At 45.8% G+C, this 26,357-nt stretch overlaps 1 protein-coding gene across 1 annotated transcript in view; it reads left to right on the forward strand.

Annotated features, from left to right (window-relative positions):
* Positions 1-26,357, forward strand: part of LOC146045754 (phospholipase A and acyltransferase 4-like) — a 169,350-nt gene that overhangs the window by 85,229 nt on the left and 57,764 nt on the right. Inside the window, exon 2 of the mRNA XM_083164801.1 lies at positions 10,896-10,995. Within this exon, the coding sequence (XP_083020927.1) occupies positions 10,896-10,995 (100 nt within the window). The remainder of the gene's footprint in view (positions 1-10,895; positions 10,996-26,357) is intronic.

A 26,357-nucleotide genomic window follows, 5' to 3' on the forward strand; every position in this document is an offset into this window, starting at 1 on the left:
GCGTTTACCTGTGAAGGTATCCGCGTCCCCGCGCGGGGCTCGCTGTGCTCGCCACGCTTCGGGCTCGGTGGCTCGCTGCGCTCGCCACACTATTCTATTCTCACTCCACGCCCTAGTGGATAGTAGGGCATGAAAAGGTCAGAGGACGCGTACCGGCGCCCCTCGCGGGCTCGCAGCGCTCGCCACGCTTCGGGTTCACGTTGATCGCGGGGTGGCGTCAACAACTTTTGGGGGGACATTCCACTGCTCTGTGGGTTTTTTTGTGGTTTCTGGCCCATTTACCATTGTTCCCTATGCTGATTTGGGTAAATTGATCCATTTAACATTGTTTCCTATGGGAAATCAGGGTCATCGCGGGTAAATTGAGGCATTTAACATTGTTCCCTATGGGGAAATCGGGGGCATCGCGTCTGGACCATTTAAGCATTTTTAGGTGCACACGACGCGACCGACCCGATTTTTCACTGTTTTCAATGCATTTCTATGGAAAAATCGGGGGCATCGCGTTGGTCGCGTCGCAGGCCACTAAAATTACCCCCGATGGCCAAGATTTGTGGCCGTGCTAGGAAACAAGTACCAATTCCACCACCAGAAGATAACCAATCAATGGAAATTCCAGTCAGATGTTGACAATTAGCAATTTAATACAACATTTATTAAAAACATGTAGTTTTCATCTGTATGTAGTATGGTTCATACAAAACAAGGAAATACACCCAACGCGTTTCGTCGATACGACTTCCTCAGGGGCAAAATTTCCGTGTGTTGGTGGGTAGTGAGTATATTCAGTCCCGGTATGTAAACCTTCTAAAAAAGTTGGATCCTTTGGGGATCCTTAATGTTTAATGCACAGCTGCATCAAGTTCCAACTGTATTCGTATATGGGTCCTAGATATTGCAGAGTGACGACTCCTTTAGGTAGGGACACAGCAAGCCAACAATGAACCAACTGCAGGTCCCTTCTCGCTATAGAGATGATGCTGGCGGGGGATGGCGGCTGGCATCGCCATCGCCATCCCCTGCAAAGATGGGACCTGCCCCATCTGTATATATATATAGTCCAAGTATCCACTGAAGGAAATGAGCACTCACCTCAAAGTTTTTGTCTAAAAAAACTTTTACCTTTATTGCAAACAAAAAATTTTCAGAAAAAAGTTTTAAACATACCAAGTGAAGCTGTCAGTTTTACAAACTGTCCCGATGTTTCAATCCCAATCCGGGATCTTTATCAAGGGGAAGTCACCAGGGGCAATATCAGCAAGAAAGTGAAAAAAAGCCAGCAATCCTGAGGTCCTTTTGCCACAGCACAGCTCTATGAATGGTAGCAGCTCTCTATAAGTCATCCCTGTTAGTGGAGGGAAAGAATGTGGATATGGAAAGGAAAGATATAGGGTGACATTTATTAGAGGTCGATGTTGGGTTTTTGGCAATTTTTATCGCAAAAACGTCCGTTTTCGCATTGTTTCCGAATTCGCATAATTATTGCATAAGGTCCCCTGGCCGTACCATGAGCACCGTGGCTGGTCAGTCTTGGACGGGGTACCTGGAGGAGTGGGGACCCCCCTCCCCAATAAAGGGGTCTCCCCCCCGGCTTCACCCGTCCAGGGCAGAAGCTCGGGGCTGTCACCAGCCTCCCTAGTCATTGGACGCCGGCCTGATAGGGTTAAAGTGACATTCCTAACATTGCTTAATACAGGAGAACTACAAGTGCCAGCAGACCTCCCCCGCATGCTGGGACTTGGAGAACCACAAGTCCCAGCATGCGGGGCATTAATGGGCCACCTGTAAAAAGAATGTTAAAAGAAAACACACACACAGAAAAGTAAAACTTTATTACATACACATACACACACCTCAATTTTACACCAATATACTCACCGATCCAGGATCCAGCACTGGTCTCCCTTCTGCAGCAGAGCCGGATCCCCCGCGATGACAGCGAGGACAACCGGCTTTCTCCGATGCAGCTAACAGCTTCTGTCGCGCTGTCCCATATTTTTGGAACCAGGACCGGTCCAAGAGTCCGGGCTGGTTTCATAAATACAGGGGACCCCTACACTTTTGTCCCCTGTATTTTTGGAACCAGGTCCAGGTCAATGAGCCCGGGGCTGGTTATGTAGAGGAGGGGGGACCTCACGCCATTTTTTTTATTATAGCAAAATCGCACCTTTTCATGACTAAAAAATCGCCCTTTTTTATTCCGAAAATCGCCCTATATCGCACTGTCTTGCACTTTTCATGCCGGAATACACACCTCATTAAATATGCGAATTCACGGCAAAAATGCGATTTAAAAAAAACGGCAATATGGGGCGATTTAAGAAAAAATCGCATTTTCTCAAAAACGGTCAACCCACTAAATCTCGCCCATGGAGTGCGCTCAGTGATGTCCACCACCTTAGGATTACAATTATCCGGTAGACAACAACACATAAAATTTAATAAAATAAATTATGTATTTTTCAGACACAGGTTTTGTATTGCAGGTCTTCAAAAAACAGGGTCTCTGTTTTTTGAAGATCTGCAATACAAAACCTGTGTCTGAAAAATAAATAATTAATTTTATTAAAGTTTATGTGTTGTTGTCTACCCGATAATTGTAATCCTAAAGTGGTGGACATCACTGAGCACACTCTATATCTTTCCTTTCCATATATATATGTATATATATATATATATATATATATATATATATATATATATATATATATATATATATAGACAATGTCCGGCGGCACTCAGGAACTTGAAAGAAGGACACAGCCTCAGGCGCTCTTAAGCCAACGTTTCAATAAGTTTATCTTATTTTCATCAGGGCATACAAGAAAATGAAAATTAACTCACCATTTATGTGCACAACCTTCACCAAGTGATGCTGTCAGAGCCATGCTGCAGATTCAACTCCGCCCCAGGCGATGACATCATCACTGTGCTCCTACACCAGTACAAAAAAAACTTTATTGACTGCAACAAAGAAGCACAACATGAACAATGTGCTAGAGTATGGAGAGATATAGTAATGAAAAAACGGTACTTGTTTCCTAGCACGGCCACACCGATTTACATCGGGGTGGTCGTGTCGGAAAAATCGGGTCGATCGCATCGCATACGATTTGGTCGCATGCGATGCGATCGACGCGACCGACCGATTTTGGACCCGATTTTTTTTTTTTTTTTTTAATGTAAATCGGGTCCCTGGGACCCGATTTTACATTGCATTCAATGTAAAATATTCCCAACCCCCCCAAATTTAACGGCGTACACCGCACCCCACCATAGACGCCAACCCGAAGCGTGGCGAGCGCAGCGAGCCCGCGAGGGGCGGCGGTGCGCGTCCTCCGACCTTTTCATTCCCCTACTATCCACGTCGGCGTGGAGTTGAGAATAGAATAGTGTGGCGAGCGCAGCGAGCCACCGAGCCCGAAGCGTGGCGAGCGCAGCGAGCCCCGCGAGGGGACGCGTATACCTGTGAAGTTATACGCGTCCCCTCGCGGGGCTCGCTGTGCTCGCCACGCTTCGGGCTCGGTGGCTCGCTGCGCTCGCCACACTATTCTATTCTCACCTCCACGCCGACGTGGATAGTAGGGGAATGAAAAGGTCGGAGGACGCGCACCGCCGCCCCTCGCGGGCTCGCTGCGCTCGCCACGCTTCGGGTTGGCGTCGATAGTGGGGTGGCGTTTACAATGGGGGGGCATGACGGGGCCATATACAATGAGAAATGGCCCATATTGGCCCATTTCCCATTGATTACTATGTTAAGATGGACTTAATCAAGTCCATCTTATCTTGTGCCATTATAATGGCACAAGACCGACACGACCGACGCGATTTCAATGTTAAAAATATTTTAACATTGAACCCTATGGAGAAATCGGGTCCATCGCGTCGGTCGCGTCGTGTGCCTTATTAAAGGCACACGACCGACGCGATGGACCCGATTTTCCATTTGACGGTAAAATGGACCTGATTTTAAAGAAAATCGGGTCCATCGGGGGCATCGTGTGCCTTAAAGTTAAGGCACACGACCAAGAAGATTGTGGCCGTGCTAGGAAACAAGTACCGAAAAAACATATTCAAATGTATGCCAAACTGTGGCTGCTTGTTTATATATAAACTATAATCATCTCGTACATGTTATAAAGTAATTTTAGCTCAAGGGAATAAAGTGCAAATAATGAATCATAAAAAGCAATGCAAACCAAGAGTTTCATTAAGACCCTGAGGACTTAATGTCCCCAACCTAAAAATCCACTCCGCCTCACGCTGTAATAAAAGCTTTGATCTGTCTCCGCCTCTAATGGAAGGAGGGACATGATCGATAATGCGATGTTTGAACGCTGTGGGGGAATGTCCCATCACAGCGTAATGTCTCGCAACTGGCTGTTCGCTTGTCCCTTTAAGGACAGCTGTGCGAATTGCCATGCGATGCTGGGCCATACGAGTTTTGAACTGACAGTCAGTCTTGCCCATGTAATACTTGCCGCAAGGACAAACTATTACATAGACAACGTACATGGTGGAACAAGTCAGTCTAAATTTAATGGGAAAAGTGACATTACTGTGGGGGTGTTTGATGTTGTCCCCAACCCACATATAGCTGCACGTTACACACCCTGTACATTTGACACATCCAAGTTTAGGACTGCCAAGGAAGGACGTGTTACTTTGTTTGGTAAAGTTGGTAATATCACTATGTACCAACAGGTCACGTAGGTTTTTACCTCTAGAGTAGCTAGTAACTAGTTTTTTGTTACGCAAGCTGGGCAATTCTTTGTCAGTGGTGACAATGGGCCAGTATGTCCTGACCGCAGTATTAGCTTTTGAACTAGCTGTGTTAAATCTATTTGGCCAAAATATCCTGTCAGCTGAGGTTTTATGTGATTTGCGTTTGAGAGTTTTACTTCTAGGGAGAGCTAAAACACGTTTCTTGGTGAGTATTAGTTGATCATAATCATAACCTCTCTCAAGAAATTTATGAACCATCTGGTCCAGCTGAATATGCAAATCTTCATCACTGCTGTAGATTCTGCGAACCCGCAGCATTTGGGAATACGGTAACCCCTTAGTGACTGAGGCGGGATGAAAACTACCTGGGGATAACAGCATATTTCTATCCATTGGTTTTGTGAATAAAGATGTTTTAAGCTGACCATCAATAAGACTGATGCGCACATCCAAAAAGTCAATCTGACTGAATGAATGTGCGCATGTCAACTTGAGAGGACTATCACTTTGATTCTGTTGGTCAATAAGGTTCTCAAGGGCCGACACAGATCCGTTCCACAACAGTATCATGTCATCTATATATCTCGCATAATAAAATACATTATTGGAGATGACCGGATCTGAAAAGAAAATGTCGTTCTCAACCGCCATCATAAAGGCATTCGCGTACGATGGGGCCACAGAGGACCCATCGCACAGCCCGATCGCTGTAAAAAGAATTGGCCATTAAAGAAAAAATAATTTTTGGTTAAAACTAGCTCCAATAAATCACAAAAAAATCACACATTGGGACCAAGATATTTAGGGCTGTTGGAAATCAGGCGTTTGGTAGCAGCTATACCCTGGGTATGGGGTATGCAAGTGTAGAGTGAAGTTACATCTATACTGCATAACACACAACCAGATGGAATGTCACCTAGACCATCTAAAGCAAGTAAAAGTGCAGTGGTGTCCTGCAGGTAAAATTTTGACTCCTGAATGACCGGCTGAAGGTAGATGTCCAGATAGGCCGACACTGGTTGAAAGATGGACCCCCTGGCAGAGATGATGGGTCTGCCAGGGGGATTGACCAGACTTTTATGTATTTTAGGGAGGGTATATAAAAGTGGCCTCCGGGGAAAATCACAAGTGAGAATTTTTTTGATGCGGTTGGAAATTATACCAGTGTCGGCAGCAATGGACAAGTACCCATCCAGCTCCTTTTTAAACAGGTTGGTTGGATCAGTGTTCAGAAACTGGTAAGTAGAAATATCGGCTAACTGGCGCTCGATCTCTGATCTATGCGCCACCACATCTTGAATAACAATCGAGCCGCCTTTGTCAGCGGCTCGAATAACGATATCATGTCTGCTGCTAAGTGATTTTAATGCATGATATTCATCTTTGTTCAAGTTAGAGTGTCTCATGGTGGCTGCCTCCTCCAAAGGATTGATGGATGCCTCAACCAGCCGTACAAACGACTTAATGGAGGCATTGAAGGATTGGGGGTCAAAGTTAGATTTAGGGGCCAGTTTGTAAAGTTCCGGTGGTAAAGGGTCCGCGATAGCTGGACAGTCTTTCTTGCCAAAGTGTTCTTGCAATTTAAGTTGGCGGTGCAGTTTAAAAGTCTCTACTTTCCAGGTGAAAGGGTCAAACCGGGTGGTCGGGACAAAACTCAGACCTTTATGTAGCAGTGATTCTTCGCTAGCGGTCAGAGGGGTGGAAGATAGGTTGAAGATCACCTCTTGTTGCTGGGCGGCTTTCGAGCTGCCGTTGCGCCTCCACTGCCCCCCTCTGCGACAGGGTCCCCGTCTCCGGCTCGCTGTGCTCGGGTGCACACCGCTAAAGGGATAAACTGTTTTCTAGAATTACCCCTAGAGCGTCCTCTGCCCCGAGTCTCATATTCACTGGCAGAGTTGGCAGAATCATTAGATGAACCAGAATGTACCCCACGGCCACCTCTGCGGCGGTTAAAAAATTTGTTTTGCTGCTGTGAGTATCCAGTGAGCCACCCATAAACGTTTTGTGTCTCATAATCCTGATTCACTTTGGCAAACTTTTCTTTTTTATATTTAATCAGGTCACGTTTATAATTCTCCAATTGTAGATGTAATTTTTCTAGCCATTTCTCCGATGTATCGGTTTGGAGTATGGCCATCTGGGTGGAATCAAAGGCTGCCACTTTTTCTTTAGTAGCAGCTATACCCTGGGTATGGGGTATGCAAGTGTAGAGTGAAGTTACATCTATACTGCATAACACACAACCAGATGGAATGTCACCTAGACCATCTAAAGCAAGTAAAAGTGCAGTGGTGTCCTGCAGGTAAAAGTTTGACTCCTGAATGAGCGGCTGAAGGTAGATGGCGGTTGAGAACGACATTTTCTTTTCAGATCCGGTCATCTCCAATAATGTATTTTATTATGCGAGATATATAGATGACATGATACTGTTGTGGAACGGATCTGTGTCGGCCCTTGAGAACCTTATTGACCGACAGAATCAAAGTGATAGTCCTGTCAAGTTGACATGCGCATATTCATTCAGTCAGATTGACTTTTTGGATGTGCGCATCAGTCTTATTGATGGTCAGCTTAAAACATCTTTATTCACAAAACCAACGGATAGAAATATGCTGTTATCCCCAGGTAGTTTTCATCCCGCCTCAGTCACTAAGGGGTTACCGTATTCCCAAATGCTGCGGGTTCGCAGAATCTACAGCAGTGATGAAGATTTGCATATTCAGCTGGACCAGATGGTTCATAAATTTCTTGAGAGAGGTTATGATTATGATCAACTAATACTCACCAAGAAACGTGTTTTAGCTCTCCCTAGAAGTAAAACTCTCAAATGCAAATCACATAAAACCTCAGCTGACAGGATATTTTGGCCAAATAGATTTAACACAGCTAGTTCAAAAGCTAATACTGCGGTCAGGACATACTGGCCCATTGTCACCACTGACAAAGAATTGCCCAGCTTGCGTAACAAAAAACTAGTTACTAGCTACTCTAGAGGTAAAAACCTACGTGACCTGTTGGTACATAGTGATATTACCAACTTTACCAAACAAAGTAACACGTCCTTCCTTGGCAGTCCTAAACTTGGATGTGTCAAATGTACAGGGTGTGTAACGTGCAGCTATATGTGGGTTGGGGACAACATCAAACACCCCCACAGTAATGTCACTTTTCCCATTAAATTTAGACTGACTTGTTCCACCATGTACGTTGTCTATGTAATAGTTTGTTCTTGCGGCAAGTATTACATGGGCAAGACTGACTGTCAGTTCAAAACTCGTATGGCCCAGCATCGCATGGCAATTCGCACAGCTGTCCTTAAAGGGACAAGCGAACAGCCAGTTGCGAGACATTACGCTGTGATGGGACATTCCCCCTAGGGTTACCACCTAGTCCCTTTAATTCCGGACACATATTATTTACACAGGTTCTGTGGCTGGCTGCATTCAAGACTCCACTTCACCTGATTTTAAACTGCCACAGAACCTGTGTAATTAACATGTGTCCGGAATTAAAGGGACTAGGTGGTAACCCTAATTCCCCCACAGCGTTCAAACATCGCATTATCGATCATGTCCCTCCTTCCATTAGAGGCGGAGACAGATCAAAGCTTTTATTACAGCGTGAGGTGGAGTGGATTTTTAGGTTGGGGACATTAAGTCCTCAGGGTCTTAATGAAACTCTTGGTTTGCATTGCTTTTTATGATTCATTATTTGCACTTTATTCCCTTGAGCTAAAATAACTTTATAACATGTACGAGATGATTATAGGAACATACAAAGAGAAAAATTCCCGCACCAGTATTCTTTTTGTAAGTGGTCCTCTTCCCTCAGAAATTTTCCAAATGGGGGAGAAAGTTTCTTCCCCACACAAGGTCTGAAGGGTGCTACCCACTACTTAAGTACAGACATAAACACCCACAAAGAAAAGAAGTATTCTTATGATGATTATAGTTTATATATAAACAAGCAGCCACAGTTTGGCATACATTTGAATATGTTTTTTCATTACTATATCTCTCCATACTCTAGCACATTGTTCATGTTGTGCTTCTTTGTTGCAGTCAATAAAGTTTTTTTTTTTTTTTGTACTGGTGTAGGAGCACAGTGATGATGTCTTCGCCTGGGGCGGAGTTGAATCTGCAACATGGCTCTGACAGCATCACTTGGTGAAGGTTGTGCACATAAATGGTGAGTTAATTTTCATTTTCTTGTATGCCCTGATGAAAATAAGATAAACTTATTGAAACGTTGGCTTAAGAGCGCCTGAGGCTGTGTCCTTCTTTCAAGTTCCTGAGTGCCGCCGGACATTGTCTATTTGTGGGGACCGAGTGCTCCTAATTGCGGAGGGCAACAGGACCAGGATTGTGTTTATAGCGAGTGCCATTATCCATTTGGACTATATATATATATATATATATATATATATTGGGGGAAATTTACTAAAGGAGATTTGTAAAAAAATAGGTGTATTTGTATCCAGAAATACACTTATTTTTGACATTTACTATCCCGAAGATACGGCAATTCGTATTCGTAACAATATGCTGTCAATACGAATACGAATTGCCGTATTTTCGGGATAGTCAATGTCAAAAATAAGTGTATTTCTGGATACAAATACACCTATTTTTTTTACAAATTTCCTTTAGTAAATTTCCCCCATAATGTCTAAAGCTTTAAAAGTGTGTGTGTTTGGGAGGGGGGGGGGGGGGGGGGGGGGGGGGGGGAGTTGAGGGGGCTTCAATGATATCAGTGTAAATACTACACCATACTAAATGTAAACAGCAAATTTTACATGCCCAAGGAAGCAACACAGGGCTCTGCAGCTGCTATGAAATAACAAGGCCTACTGGGACTTCTAGTCCCACAGGTATGCAAAAAAAATGTCCTGCTGCTGTCCAGTCCACAGCCCATTCATTGCTTTAGCTTCTCTTATGACACCCAGGGGCAGTGGGCAGACATGGGGCCTTATTTTGGTTCATTCTTTCTGACAAAATCCTTCTTAGATGGGCAAAACCATGTGCACTGCAGGGGGGGCAGATGTAACATGTGCAGAGAGAATTAGATTTGGGTGGGGTTTTACTTCAAAGTGAGATCTATATTGCAGTGTAAAAATAAAGCAGTCAGTATTTTCCCTGCACAGAAACAAAATAACTCACCCAAATCTAATTATCTCTGCACATGTTACATCTGCCCCCCTGCAGTGCACATGGTTTTGTCCATCTAAGAAGGATTTTGGCAGAAAGAATGAACCAAAATAAGGCCATGGTGACATGTCCCAGGCTGCTATCACAGCCTACCCGGATTAAGGCCACTTTTCTACTTTGTTTATGCTGCTAGGCGGGTGATGGGAGTAGCTGCTGCCAGAGCCAGACTCCCTTGTGTAACTGTGAGGGCTGAGTACAACCTGGTGGGGGACTGTGTGCATTCCTTTGTAGTCACTGTGCTGGGAGCGCAGCTTTGAGACCCGGGATGAGAGAAGCCACCTAGGGGCGAGATGTACTAAGCCTTGAAAAGTGATAAAATGGAGAGTGATAAACAACCAGCCAATCAACTCCTACCTGTCATATTTCAAACACAGCCTTTTACATGGCAGGTAGGAGCTGATTGGCTGGTGGTTTATCACTTTCCATTTTATCACTTTTCTAGCTTAGTACATCTGGCCTCTAGTCCCACTTACTGAGTGACATACATAGCAGCGCAGCAGCAGGAGAGAGAGACCCAGCAGCGGCACGCACATCTGACAGACACAGCCAGCCAGCAGCACACAGACATGACTTCACAGCAGGCGGCCGCGGGGGTAACACAGACGGGCCCTGGCCGGGCTCTGGGGCCCTTCAGATTGCTGGGATCCGTCACACATGTCCCCCTTGACCCCCTCTGTCGCCAGCCCTGAGTACAGCCGCAGGGACAGCTGCACTGGAAGCCCGCTGATGCTATTCAGTGCGGGCTGAGCGGACCTTGCACTGATAGAAACTATTTTTGCAGGGCAGCGCAAGTCTCCTCAGGCATCTGGATAGTAAATACAGTATGCTTGTTGTAATAACTGGATTGTGACAAAGACTCAACAAATGTTGGAGCTCTTTGTACTAGTCACAGTGAAGCGACTATAATGTATATTTACTTTTTTCATCTTACTCTTATTTTATTATCTTTTGCATCTTCTATAGGGTCGTGATCCAGAACCAGGGGACTTGATTGAATTTCAAACCAAAGGTTTCCAACATTGGGCTATATATGTTGGAAATGGAGAAATTGTACATTTAACTGGTGAGATATTAAATATTAGCATGTGTTGATGAATATAACAATATATCCAAGTCTGCTAGTGGGCAGGGTGATTATAAGACTAACATGAGAAGCACCATATACTGTCACGATTTCCACGGGAACGTCTCGATATTCGGGGACGTTCCCGCGTCCCGCCCGGGGCCGCCATTGTCCCGCGGTGGGGGGGACAGTTGGAAGCCCCCCCAGCTTGCCGAGAATAGACGCTGTGCACAGCATCTATTCAGCGCCGACGAGCGGCGAAAACGGGGGCGTGGCCAGAGTTCGCGTCACCCCGTGAGGGTACGCCCCCTTTTCTCGAGGCCGCGCCCCCTTTTCGGGAGCGCGCGGGGCTTCGCCGCGCGAACGTCCCGACCTCCCAACTTCAAAAGTTGGGAGGTATGTATAAAGTGTGGAAAGATGCAGCCAAAAATGGTTATTTTAGGACTTTGGCCACATTTCCCATATGTACCAAGCTTCGGAAAGTAATGCATTTTGAGACTTGGATGCAGGGGCATCTATAGAAGCCTTTGGGCTTCTTTATGCAATTCCCTCTGAGAGGATTCCAATTGGATCCCTCCCAGTAAGACCCACGGCCACGTAGTCACTCTGCACATGTGCAGAAAGACTCCTGGCGTCGGAGTCCTGTGTTCACAAATGACACCTTTTATCTGGAAAACTGCCCTTTATAAACATATACTGTAAATAAATAAATATATTCTGTAAGTACATATGCAATTAGTATCTATGTGGTAAGGGGCAGGATGTACTGTATCACGGATGCAATGCTTTGTGCATCACCAAATGTCTTACTGGATATAGATCTATGCCTTGTTTTATCTTTTCTTACAGATTACATTTACAGCTCAATAACAACAGGTATAGGTCATTGGGTCGCCCAAATTAAGGTCGACATACATTGTGTTGACCGCTGAAGGTCAAAAGGTCGACATGCCTAAGGTCGAAGTGGTCAACAGGTCGACACATGCATTAGGTCGACATTGGGTAGATCGACATGGGTGTTTCACGATTTTTCCCTGAATGTTGACATAGTCGACATGGACACCGGATCGGTGCGCTTCGTGCGCTCACCATGCTTTGGGCACACTTTTCTATTATCCCTCCATGCCCTAGTGGATGGTAGGGAATTAAATACCGCCTATCGGCACATGACGGCTCAAAAAAAGGGAATAACCCATGTCGATCTTTTGACAGTGGTTGTTCATTTTATGCCCCATAATAGTGACCTTGTTCATTTAATACCCTTAGTAAGTGCCCTATTATACAACACAGTGGCACAAGTTAACATTGTCACTTAATAATGCTACCAGTACACATTATGCCACACAGTGGCTGCAGTTTACATTACGCCACATAGGGGGCTGGGATCTGAGGGGAATACTTTATAATGCAGGACATTCCATTTTAAGGGGAGATCTTACCCCTATCATACCTGCTCTTGACCAGGGTCGACGTGCCGGGATTTAAGACCCGTTTTGACGCTTTCACACCACCGAAAAACCCTGTTTTTTCAGAAAATTCACAGTTTGAAAACCTTTAACCCTGTAATTTAGCCAAATAAATACATTTTATATAGCATTGGTACTCTTTAATAAACAATACAAGACAATAAGGGGGATATTTACCAAAATGGATTCGTAGAAAAAAGGTGTATTCGTAGGCAGAAATACACCTTTTTTTTACGAATTTGTATTTTCGGGATTTACAATCCCAAAAATACAACAATTCGTATTCCTAAAGATGGAACATTCGTATTTGTATTTACAAATACGAATGTCTACACCATCGATAGGATACGACAGAAATCACCATTCAAAAGAATGGTGGTTTCTGATTTACTAAGCAGCCGTACTGATAATACGGCTGCTTAGTGGTGTAAAACAGGCACGCAAATACGACAGGAAAATAGAACACCATTTTCCTGTTCTATTTGCTTTAAGCCTGCACGGATCAGTCAGATCCGTGCAGGCTGCGGTGTAAAAAAATAGAAAAATTAAATAAATAAAAAAAAAAAACGGCGTGGGGTCCCCCCCACAGCCGAAACCAGCACCAGGCTGAAGGAGCCGGGGCCGGTAATTAAAAATCAGGGAGCCCGACAAATAGGGGTTCCCCGATTTTTAACAACCAGCCCCAGGCTCCATGTCCGGGGCTGGTTCCCAAAATACGGGGGACAAAATGACTAGGGGTCCCCCGTATTTCAAGAACCAGTCCCAGGCACAACCAGCCAGCAGGGTAATGCCACAGCCGGGGGGAGACTTTTTATACAAGTCCCCCCGGCCAAAGCATTCATCCTTGTGACCGGTCAGCCTGGCCAGGGGCCCTGGGGGAGTGGGGACCCCCCCAATGAAGGGGTCCCCCCCCTCCAGGACTTACCTGACCAGGCTGAAGCCTGGTACTGTCCCCGATGCCCCTGGGCGGTGGGCATCGGGCTGATTATCGTGTAAAAAAAAAGATGAAACTATTGTTTTTTACTGTGGCACTACAAGTGCCAGCAAGCCTCCCCAGCAAGCTGGGACTTGGAGAACCACAAGTCCCAGCCTGCTGGGCATTAAAGGGCCCGCTGGCACTTGTAGTTCCACAGTTAAAAAAATAGTACAATAAACACACTGACACAATGAAAATAAAAGTTTAATACACACATTACATACATACTGATACTTACCTTTCTTATCCCGTAGGTAGCCCTGGTCCTGATGTCCGGTGTCGTCCTCCAGGTCCATGTCGGCTGTCTGCGTCGTCCTCCTGGTCCATGTCGACGGTCCGTGTCGTCCTCCAGGTCCATGGCGGTGTCCGGGCCTGAAGAAATCCATGTTGGAGCTGTGGAAGGAAATCCTACTCACCTGGTCCTGCGCTGAAGAAGTCATGGATTTCTTCGGACCCGGACACCGCCATGGACCTGGAGGACGACACGGACCGTCGACATGGACCTGGAGGACGACGCAGACAGCCAACATGGACCTGGAGGACTACACCGGACATCAGGACCAGGGCTACCTACGGGATCAAGAAAGGTAAGTATCAGTATGTATGTAATGTGTGTATTAAACTTTGGTACTTGTTTCCTAGCACGGCCACAATCGGGGGTAATCGTGTACCTTAACTTAAGGTACACGATTACCCCCGATGGACCCGATTTCCTTTGAAATCAGGTCCATTTTGCCGGCTAGGACACAATATCGGGGGCATCGCGTCGGTCGGAACCATTAACATTGGTCCCGACGCGACCGACGCGATGCCCCCGATATTTCCATAGGCTTCAATGTTAAAAAATATTTTAACATTGAAATCGTGTCGGGAAAGGTAAAATATCGGGGGCATCGCGTCGGTCGGGACCATTAACATTGGTCCCGACGCGATGCGACGCGATGCCCCCGATTTTTCCATAGGCTTCAATGTTAAAATATTTTTTAACATTGAAATCGTGAGAAAATGTGAAAAATGTGAAATGGGCCAATATGACCCATTTCACATTATACATGTCCCCGTCGTCACCCCACAATAGACGCCAACCCGAAGCGTGGCGAGCGCAGCGAGCCCGCGAGGGGCGGCGGTACGCGTCCTCCGACCTTTTCATGCCCTACTATCCACTAGGGCGTGGAGTGAGAATAGAATAGTGTGGCGAGCGCAGCGAGCCCCGCGAGGGGACGCGGATACCTTCACAGTTATACGCGTCCCCTTGCTGGCTTCACAGGTGTCCGTGGCGACGCGGACACCTGTGAAGCCCGCGAAGGGACGCGTTTACCTGTGAAGGTATCCGCGTCCCCTCGCGGGGCTCGCTGCGCTCGCCACGCTTCGGGCCTCGGTGGCTCGCTGCGCTCGCCACACTATTCTATTCTCACTCCACGCCCTAGTGGATAGTAGGGCATGAAAAGGTCGGAGTACGCGTACCGCCGCCCCTCGCGGGCTCGCTGCGCTCGCCACGCTTCGGGTTGGCGTCTATCGTGGGGTGGGGTTTACGCCGTTAAATTTGGGGGGGTTGGGAATATTTTACATTGAATCCAATGTAAAATCGGGTCCCAGGGACCCAATTTACATTTCATTCAATAAAAAAAATCAGGTCCAAAATCGGTCGGTCGCGTCGATCGCATCGCATGCGACCAAATTGCATGCAATGCGATCGACCCGATTTTTCCGACACGACCACCCCGATGTAAATCGGTGTGGCCGTGCTAGGAAACAAGTACCTAAACTTTTATTTTCATTGTGTCAGTGTGTTTATTGTACTGTTTTTTTAACTGTGGAACTACAAGTGCCAGCGGGCCCTTTAATGCCCAGCAGGCTGGGACTTGTGGTTCTCCAAGTCCCAGCTTGCTGGGGAGGCTTGCTGGCACTTGTAGTGCCACAGTAAAAAACAATAGTTTCATATTTTTTTTTACACGATAATCAGCCCGATGCCCACCGCCCAGGGGCATCGGGGACAGTACCAGGCTTCAGCCTGGTCAGGTAAGTCCTGGAGGGGGGGACCCCTTCATTGGGGGGGTCCCCACTCCCCCAGGGCCCCTGGCCAGGCTGACCGGTCACAGGGATGAATGCTTTGGCCGGGGGGACTTGTATAAAAAGTCTCCCCCCGGCTGTGGCATTACCCTGCTGGCTGGTTGTGCCTGGGACTGGTTCTTGAAATACGGGGGACCCCTAGTCATTTTGTCCCCCGTATTTTGGGAACCAACCCCGGACCTGGAGCCTGGGGCTGGTTGTTAAAAATCGGGGAACCCCTATTTGTCGGGCTCCCTGATTTTTAATTACCGGCCCCGGCTCTGTCAGCCTGGTGCTGGTTACAGTTGTGGGGGGACCCCACGCCGTTTTTTTTATTTATTTATTTATTGTTCTATTTTTTTTTACATCTTGCAGCCTGCACGGATCTGACTGATCCGTGCAGACTGCTACAAATAATTCGTATTAGCAGCCGTATATACGGCCGCTAATACGAATTGTTACACCATCGGAGGGTTACAAAGCGTCGTATCTGACTGCTTTGTAAATGACCCTCCGGAACACGACTTTGCATACGACTGAAACAGTCGTATGCAGTCGTAGGGAAAATACTAATACGAAAAACTCGGTTTTTCATATTAGTAAATTTCCCCCTAATCCACCATTCAAAGTTAGTTCATTAGTGATTCAGAAAATACAAGTAACAATCTATTCATTTATTATTTTATTTCATATTTACATTGTATTGTATTGATTACTAAAGCTAGTACCTGTGCTATATAACATTTATTTACAGTATGTATATACTCTCCTCTGGCAATCAAGGCTGAGCTCCAGGAGATGCACGGATTGTATGTAGCCTCCTCCATAGACTTTCGTGTTATGAGATTAATATGACAGTCTATGGGCGGTCCTCACCGTAAGAGCCCATATTATGACTTTAGCATGGTGTCCTATGATGGAGACTGGCTAATTTTCCTAATAGCAATGGTATTTGAGGTCACCCACAAAGGACCCCAATTAACATTGCGGTAAGGGAGATTAGCTGGTGAGAACCACCGTAGGATGCCTATTACATCTCGCCCACAGACTATTAACAGGGTACTATAAGTTCTTAATCGGGCATAAGCTACGTTTTCCTACTTGAACATAGTGGGTACAATTTGGCCATGTTAAGGGCCCCTTACACTTGTGAGATTGAGTCAATTTATCTGACAAAATCTGATGTGCCGAAACACGTGGCTCATCTAGGAGTGGCACTGCAGCAGCAGACAGGATGGCTATTTGAAAAACTAGGCCCCAACAAGCACATATTGGCAAAAAGAGAAATGCAAGATGCAATTTTCCCTGGGCCCACCCACAATAAAAGAAGCATTGATCAAAAATAGCACATCATATAATAACGAAAACCCAAAATTAGATTGATTATTTTGCAGCACCGATTATTTTGCAGTAGCGGTGTGCACACAGGTGAGGTGAGACTTATGTAGTACCCTGTCCCAGCTAACAGTCACACAGCAGCAGATACAGAAAAATTGAAAAGGATTATTATTAAGGAATTTAAGTCAGTAACCCTTATTGTCCCAAAAGATTAGATTGATTATTTTGCAGCACCAATTATTTTGCAGCACCGGTGTGCACACAGGTGAGGTGAGACTTGTGTAGTACCCTGTCCGAGCTAACAGTCACACAGCAGCAGACACAGAAAAATTGAAAAGGATTGTAATTAAGGAATTTAAGTCAGTAACCCTTATTGTCCCAAAAATTTGATTGATTATTTTGCAGCACCGGTGTGCACACAGGTGAGGTGAGACTTGTGTAGTACTCTGTCCCAGCTAACAGTCACACAGCAGCATACACAGAAAAATTGACGATGATTATTATTAAGAAATTTAAGTCAGTAACCCTTATTGTCCAAAAAATCAGATTGATTATTTTGCAGCACTGATTATTAAGCAGCACCAGTGTGCACACTGGGGAGCAGAGACTTGTAGTACCCTGTACCAGCTAACAGTCAATTGGATTAGAAAAGGAAGAGGGTCACTGGGTGGTGCACCGATTACAGAAATAAAGACAATATTAAAATATACCTTTTATTACCTATACGTTAAAAATCTGCAAAATATGACAAATAACATAAACACAAGTGAGTACAGTGCAAATGTTTAAAAAAAATCACGTGCGGTGTTAACAAAGCTCCTGCCTCATGTGGCTTAATTTTTTAATTTATACATTACACCTTATAATTCCATTAATAGTTAGATATATATAATTGGAAAGGTGTCTCTGTCTACATTATTGTTCTCAATCGTGAAGTCTGTGTATACAAATCAGATTGAACAATTTTACAGATCAATTGTCTGTAAATCTTTAAGTGAATGTAGTACCAAGTAGGTGACGGTTTGATATTTTTATCTGGTGTTGTATTCACCCGAAGCCGGTGTGACTACTACCAGCTTACACTGTACAACCCTGACTGTGACTGCGGTCACAATTAATAATGTTTTCATGTATTCTCACTTTAATAAGAATGGCTGCAAGTGTATAGCTGTCAAAGAGTATAATACAGTGCCAATAGAAAGAGGATGTCAATAAAGTAAATTGGGCACATCGCTAGGTCGCTCAGAATAGAAGCTAAATTGGTATACTCACCGTAAGCAATAGTATAGCCCTATACAAAGACAAGTTCTAGTAGATGGGTCAGCATTCAATGATCGACATGCTAGTTGTCGTCCAGTGGCTGGACTGTGCCTGCAGCCAGTATTTGTTGATAGGGTTTAAGTCCTGACTAGACAGACAGATACGTTCAATTGTGTTTCTGTACAGTTACTATCACAAATGATAATGCCAAATTCTAATGCGAGTTATTAAGCTGCTGACATACATATTGATGTGTGGCTACCATGTAGTTTATAATGACACCGGAATAGTAAGGTATTTCTAATGCTGAGATGCTGCGTGCAGCGTTATGTCCCTGCTTGGGGATGGAGGCTGCCGGGGGCACAGTATACAGTGAGCGGCACAGTTACTACTTTGCAGTGATTGAGTCGTAACTAGAACCGGCACTTGAACAATGGTCAGTGGCGTAACTATAAATTTTGCTCCCCCTGCCAAAAAATCTATTGCGCCCCCCCCCCCCCAAAGTGATTTTTATTACATTTTATAAGAACCTGTAATAGAATCTGCTGCGCTATAAAAGACACTGCAACGGAATCTGCTGCGCTATATAAGACACTGTAACGGAATCTGCTGCGCTATATAAGACACTGTAACGGAATCTACTGCGCTATATAAGACACTGTAACGGAATCTGCTGCGCTATATAAGACACTGTAGCGGAATCTGCTGCGCTATATAAGACGCTATAACGGAATCTGCTGCGCTATATAAGACGCTGTAACGGAATCTGCTGCGCTATATAAGACGCTGTAACGGAATCTGCTGCGCTATATAACAACCTGTAATGGAATCTGCTGTGCTATATAAGACACTGTAACGGAATCTGCTGCGCTATATAAGACACTGTAATGGAATCTGCTGCGCTATATAAGACACTGTAACGGAATCTGCTGCGCTATATAAGACACTGTAACGGAATCTGCTGCGCTATATAAGACACTGTAACAGAATCTGCTGCGCTATATAAGACACTGTAACGGAATCTGCTGCGCTATATAAGACGCTGTAACGGAATCTGCTGCGCTATATAAGACGCTGTAACGGAATCTTCTGCGCTATATAAGACGCTGTAACGGAATCTGCTGCGCTATATAAGACGCTGTAACGGAATCTTCTGCGCTATATAAGACACTGTAACGGAATCTGCTGCGCTATATAAGACACTGTAACGGAAAATTGCTGCGCTATATAAGACACTGTAACGGAATCTGCTGCGCTATATAAGACACTAACGGAATCTGCTGCGCTATATAAGACGCTGTAACGGAATCTGCTGCGCTATATAAGACGCTGTAACGGAATCTTCTGCGCTATATAAGACACTGTAACGGAATCTGCTGCGCTATATAAGACACTGTAACGGAATCTGCTGCGCTATATAAGAACCTGTAACGGAATCTGCTGCGCTATATAAGATGCTGTAACGGAACCTGCTGCCGCTATATAAGACACTGTAACTGAATCTGCTGCGCTATATAAGACACTGTAACGGAATCTGCTGCGCTATATAAGACACTGTAATGGAATCTGCTGTTATATATATATATATATATATATATATATATATATATATATATATATATATATATATATACATAGGAAAGCAGTTGCGGCCCGGCACTCCAACCAGTGGTACAATGGACCTCGGTGCCTTCTGGATCAGGTTTGTAGAAATGATGAGACAGGCAGCGGCACTCGTAGGAAATTTTCAAAGTGTATTCAAAATGTGACCAAACCAACGTTTCGGGGACTAGCCCCTTTGTCAAGGTGTAGGTAGAACAGTGTGAAAACAATACAAACTGACTTAAATAGGTGAATAAGAACGGTCTTACCGAATCACGGAGCCCTGGGACGCCGGGAGCTGTCAGCCGGAAGTACGTCATACAGGAAATGACGTTATCAGTGACGCGTATGTGTTAGCCGGCTGGAAGGAAGTTGAAGCGCAAGATGGAACGCAAGCTTCCCCAGTTGCTATAGTGAACCTGCAGGCTGGCGCTTAACCCGGTTGGTCGCTGGGTCTCCGTTCATCGGGGACTGTAAAATGCATTGCAATACAGAATTAGTGATCTGTACAAGTTATACAGTGTGTCGGATGGGTAAAGAAGCATATTAAAATAAACAAAACATGATCTTTGATATTCAAACAGAGCGTGATACTGTGGATGCTCCAGTGTAAATGTGTGAATGGCCCTTTGTGTGTGATTATGAGTTCACTGGTGCCAGTTAGAAAAATATAAGTGTTATTCAGCTATATAAAATTACATGTATTAAAAAGACCATGCCACTACGTCAGCATCTATGTGTTCCCTATGTTTAGGGGAAGGTCCCACCTGGTCTTGGTGTACATATGTGTGTCACCTTTCTGTTACCATACGGTATGCTCTTTATGTGTCGGCATATGTGTCGGCATATTGGCAGCAATTAATTTTACAACAGGCGTGTAATGCTCTATGAAGCTGCGGGTGCATAATTCTCATCCATGCTGTGCATGTGTTATAATGTTACATCTGAGTTCACTCTATGAATATACATGTTATTTACGCAAGAAGAAATCTACAGGATAGAGAGAAAGATTAAGAAGAAGAAAAAAGCAAACAACGATTGGCTTGGGTTAGGTTCTTAAGCCTCCGTTTAGGCTGTTCTCCTTGAGAGATCATATTATTTTTTTGTCAATGGTTTGTCTATCTCATCAATTGGTGCCGTCAGTATCACGGAGCCAATAAGCTGTGTCGACACTTAGGTGACACTGGAAATTTAATCTTTATCTCAAATAGTATATCACCAGAAGAATAATAAAAAGGGATAGAAAGATGAGATGGAGAAGAAACTAAAGCACACTCGCGATCGGCCTGGAAGGCCTCTTGGATGGTACCAGATACATATTATCAACAATAGAAGAATAATAAAAGGATAGAGAGATAAGCTGGAGAGGAAACAAAAGCACACCGCGATCGGCCTATTGGGCCTGGGAGTCATAGTTAGCATTACACTCGAAGAAAATCGTAAGGATAGAAAGAGGAGATGGAGAGGAAGCTAAAGGACACCGAAATGAGCCTGCATAGGCTGAAGTTTGTTGCATGTTAATCACAAGGGAAGAATAATAAAAGGATAGAAAGACAAGAAGGAGAGGAAACTATAGCACACTGTTAAGCCTGCTAAGACTCATGTATGACGTTGGACTATTAATAGTGATCAAAGTCCATCTTGTTGCGGCACCGACTCCATGTGTGATAGTCCATCAGTGAATGTTCAATGGTGGACGGATGGCTCTTATCTTGGAGCTTGTTAGATCCTATCCTGTAGAGACAGTTGTTAGTCCAAAGGGCTCTATAGAAAGACACTGAGAGGTAGTTTGTCATTCAGGCCTGATGGTTTGGTGCTGTTCAACTGGTGTATCCACCTTGCCTCTCTCTTTAGAAGGTTTCCATCTCTGTCTCCTCTTCTAAGGGTCTCAGGGATGTGGTCTACTATTGTATGTTTCAGGTCTGATAGCTTGTGTGACTTGGGCTGCAAAATGCTTGGCAACAGGCTGTTCGTTTTCTTTGCCTGCCAATGCCTTACCTATCGCTGACCTGTGTAGTGCCATTCTTGTCCTCAATGTTCTCACCGTCTTTCCTACATATAGGAGATTACACGGACACTGGATAACATATATCACGTGTGTTGAGGTACATGTCAGCACATGTCTGATCGGAAACGTTCTGCCATCTCTGGGATGCACAAATGTAGGGCCTGTTAACATGTGTTGGCATGTCGTGCACCCAGTCGAATTGAAAGTGTTGGAGAATGGTCTTTCATTTGTTCCCACTACCCCACACGACGAATTGACATGGAAGGTAGACCTATACAGGCACAATAGAAATTTACGGCTAAAGGAATACTTCCAGCACCGTCCAATGCCAATCATCGAATTCCCACATCAGGATTTCATTAAATCCAAAAAGAAATCCACGTTTGATCCACAGTCCCACAGTCCCAGAAAGCAGCAATACCCCTGAGGAAGTCCCAGCATACAGGAAAGGGACGAAACCGGTTGGGCTACACATACCTCTCCACTCCCAATGACTTCAATCAGATAAGCTCATGATTTTATGTCAAATGTACGGGTCCATCTACTGTTTCTGTTTTTATTTATTATGCGTATTGTTTGGAAATAAATGTGTTTTATAAAAACAATATTACGCTATCAGCTTTCCCCTTTGTTGGGAGTTTTTTGGTTTTAAGGGCCTTTATACCAAGCCTGATGGGAACTACACCTGGACAGCGCTAACCCCAGTGTGAGTCCATCTCTTTTTAAAACTCTTTTTTTATCACAGGGTGATTACACGTGTGATAACAATAACAGCCACAAGGTGGCGTTGTTCACCTTTTAAAGTATTTTCTCATGCACTAAGCACTTTAGAGAAAAACAGCACCTTTTTGCACAGATTTATATATATTCTTTCACTGAAACCCTGATATCATCCTTTTATATAAACGCATGAACATCTCCACGCCTCCAGCGGATTCTGGAAGGAGAAAGGGATGAATATCTGGGAGTGAAAGACACCCCACTTCACGTGAATTTGCTTATTTGTTGCGGTACGCACATAGAAAATATATTAAGGATTGTCACAGTTTTATTCCTTGTCAACACTGAAGGCGCAGAAGTTTTACCACCAAATAGACATATATATATATATATATATATATATATATATATATATATATATATATATACTGTATATGTGTGTGTATGTATGTATATATGTATATATTATATATACTGTATATATAAACTAGGTGATTCATCGCACCCTACGGGCGCTCTTCACACCGTCGTAAGGGGCTGCGCCCCCTTAATTTGTGAACATTTGTATATGAGAAATATGGTTAGAATTGTATGTAAGATGGCCTGTATTGCAACTTGAGTTATAGGTGAGATGTGTTAAATAGAGAGCATATGATGTGGAAGGGGTGTGTATTGTTTTGTTTAATTAAAAAGCGGTTACAGAGTAAGATGTACATTGATAGTGTGGAGGGTACAGTGACATTTGTGGGTGGGGGGGCTGTGTGTGCATGTTGTTTAGGTGTGTGTGTGCAATAGAATAGTAGGGTGTTTGAATCAGCGGCTCCACACTGGCAGAGGTCACGACACAGGAAAGCAGGAGGCTGGGTAGTGATAGGGGTGTGTGGGCATAAGGGGGACTAAAGAGGAGGGTGGGAGATACTGTGCAGCTTCTGCCAGTGGGTGAGGGTCCAGCGTGGCAGTACAGGAGTACAGGATGGTGGCCCTTAGTCAGTGTCTCCTCCTACTGGGTGGGAGTTCGGGTGCATGAGAGCAGGAGGCTGGGCTTTGAGGCATGATAGGGGCATGTGGGCAAAACAGCGTCAGCGACTCCCCAGTGGTGGAAGTTACGGTTCAGGAGAGCAGGAAGCTGGGTAGTGATAGGGGTGTGTGAGTATACGGGGGACTAAAGAGGGGCTTAGGGGTGCCGTGAATTGCGGGGGGTGCCGTGAATCAAGGGAGGGAGGGGGCGCAGGTGTCGGCGAATCGCGGGAGAGGGCGGGGGTCCGCAAAGCGTGGGAGGGGGCGTGAATTGCGCGAGGGGGGGTTGCGAATCGCGGGTGGGGGGTGCGCGGGGGGTCAGTGAATTGCGGGAGGGGGGGCACGGGGCGCGATGAATCACCTAGTTGGTTATATATTCTTGTAGAAGGATGGTAGGATGTTGCTGTCATTCAGAATGCATTTACATAAACAGTAATAGTGGCAGTAAAAAATCTGACTTAAAACACCTACAGTAAAACAGAACAGGTGTTATATATTATACAAAGAATTGGTTGATGATGTGTAGGTTGACCTGCACATAGTTCATAGTTGTCACTGGAAAAAAATTGCTACACGAAAAAATCAACACAGAAAGTTCACCACATGTAAATGTTGACATAAGTGTGGCACTTCATCGGTGTCCATGTCGACACATGAGAATGAATATGAAAACATTGAAAAAAAGAAAAATAAATCTTCAAAAACTCATGTCAACCTTTTTCATTGTCGACCAATGTGCCATTTAATCCTGGGGTTGCCATGAATCGCGCGCGGGGGTGGGGAGGGAGGAGGTGAGGGGTGTCCGCGAATCACGGGAGGAGGGGTTGTGGGTGGATGCCGTGAATTGCGGGAGGGGGGGGTCGAGGGGGGGGGTGTGGGTGCCGCGAATCGTGGGAGGGGGGGCCAGGGGTGGGGACTCGCGGTTGGGGGGGTCGTGGGGGGCACCGTGAACCTTGCGAGGGGGGTCCAGGGGGTTGGCGCGAATTGCGGGAGGGGGTGCCGCGAATCGCAGGAGGGGGGGTGTCACGGGGTGGGGCCGTGAATCGAGGGAGTCACCGGGGGTACCGCGAATTGCGGGGGGGTGTGCTGCAAATCGCGGGAGGGGGGTTGCGGGGGGGGGGGTGCCGCGAATCGCCACAAGAAAGGACAACACATGTATTTGTTGACATAAGTGTGGCACTTCATTGGTGTCCATGTCGACACATGAGAATGAATATGAAACTGAAAAATAAATCTTGTCAACCTTTTTCATTGTCGACCATAGCCATGTCAGTGTTTTGCATGTGCAATTTAATCGTGGGGATGCCGTGAATTGCGGGAGGGGGGGTCACAGGGGGGGGGTGTGGGTGCCGCGAATCGTGGGAGGGGGGGGCAAGGGGTGTTGCAGTGAATCGCGGGAGGGTGGGTCGCGGAGGCGGGTGGTTGCCGCTATGACAGGAGGGGGGGTCAGGGGTGGGGAATCGCGGTAGGGGGGGGTCGTGGGGGGCACCGTGAACCTCGCGAGGGGGGTCCCAGGGGGTTGCCGCGAATCGCGGGAGGGGGGGTCGCGGGGTGCTGCGAATCGCAGGAGGGGGGGGTGTCACTGGGTGGGGCCGCGAATCGCGGGAGTCACCGGGAGTGCCGCGAATTGCGGGGGGGGGGTGCTGCAAATCACGGGAGGGGGGGTGCCGCGAATCGCCACAAGAAAAAATCAACACAGAAAGGTCAACACATGTAAATGTTGACATAAGTGTGGCACTTCATTGGTGTCCATGTCAACACATGAGAATGAATATGAAAACATTGAAAAAGTGAAAAATAAATCTTGTCAACCTTTTTCATTGTCGACCATAGCCATGTCAGTGTTTTGCATGTGCCATTTAATCGTGAGGATGCCGTGAATGGGGGGGGGGGGGGGGGGAGGGAGGTGCATACCCAACATGACCCTCTCCAGGAGGGACACATTGCTCTGTTTCTGGACTTTCTTCTTAATTTATGGATTACCATCACCTGTGCTTAAACACCTTTCTTATCAATTACCCTGTTTAAAACAGGTGATGACAATCCTAAATTAAGATGGAAGTCCACAAACAGAGCATTCTGTCCCTCCTGGAGAGGGTCATGTTGGGAGGTATGTGGGGTGCTCACCTGGTGTGTCTGGTGAGTAGCTGTGTCTTTGCTGGGTAACATGGGGAGGCAGAGGGTGTCTGGCACTGTGCATACCTCCCAACATGACCTATGCCAGGAGGGACACAATGCTCCTGCCGTTGGACTTTCTTCCTAATGTATGATTACCTCCATCTGTGTTGAACAGGTTAATTGATAGGAAAGGTGCTTCAACACAGGTGATGGCAATCATATATTAAAAGGAAAGTGCAGGAGCAGAGCATTGTGTCCCTCCTATGACTGTGGGCTCACTGGGCTGGTTCTCTGTCATGTGAGTCAGAGGCTCCACCCAGCGTTACAGCTTCAAACACACTTTGAGTGACAGATGTAGCCAAATATATAAGAGATACTTATTTTATATAGTGAGGGTGTAAAAAAATCGCACCTCTGTTTTTGGCAAGTAAGGTGGACTGAGTGGGACTGGGACACTTTTTCACTTCTGCTCCCTTCTGCTGGTTTCCCGGCTCCTCTGTCTGGCCTCTCCAGCGTGTGACGTGATGACGTCACACGCATAGGAGAAGCTGAAGCTGAGGCAGGGACCAGCAGACACTGCTGCTTCCCCTGCCTCTGACACTTAATCCAAGGCCACGCCCCCACCCGCACTCCCTCCCTCCCATTGGACAACCCACCCGCCCGTCGATAATTTTTTTTTTTTTATTGACAGATCTCATACACTGTCATGGCCGCGCCCGCACCGACTCGCACGGGCAGCGGCAGGCAGCGGCCGTGGCACAACAAGCAGCCGCACGGCATCTCTACACTAGTGTAGTGTGACAGACTC

The sequence above is a fragment of the Crinia signifera genome, chromosome 11, assembly GCF_055691185.1.
Source record: "Crinia signifera chromosome 11, ASM5569118v1, whole genome shotgun sequence".
NCBI classification, from domain to species: domain Eukaryota; kingdom Metazoa; phylum Chordata; class Amphibia; order Anura; family Myobatrachidae; genus Crinia; species Crinia signifera.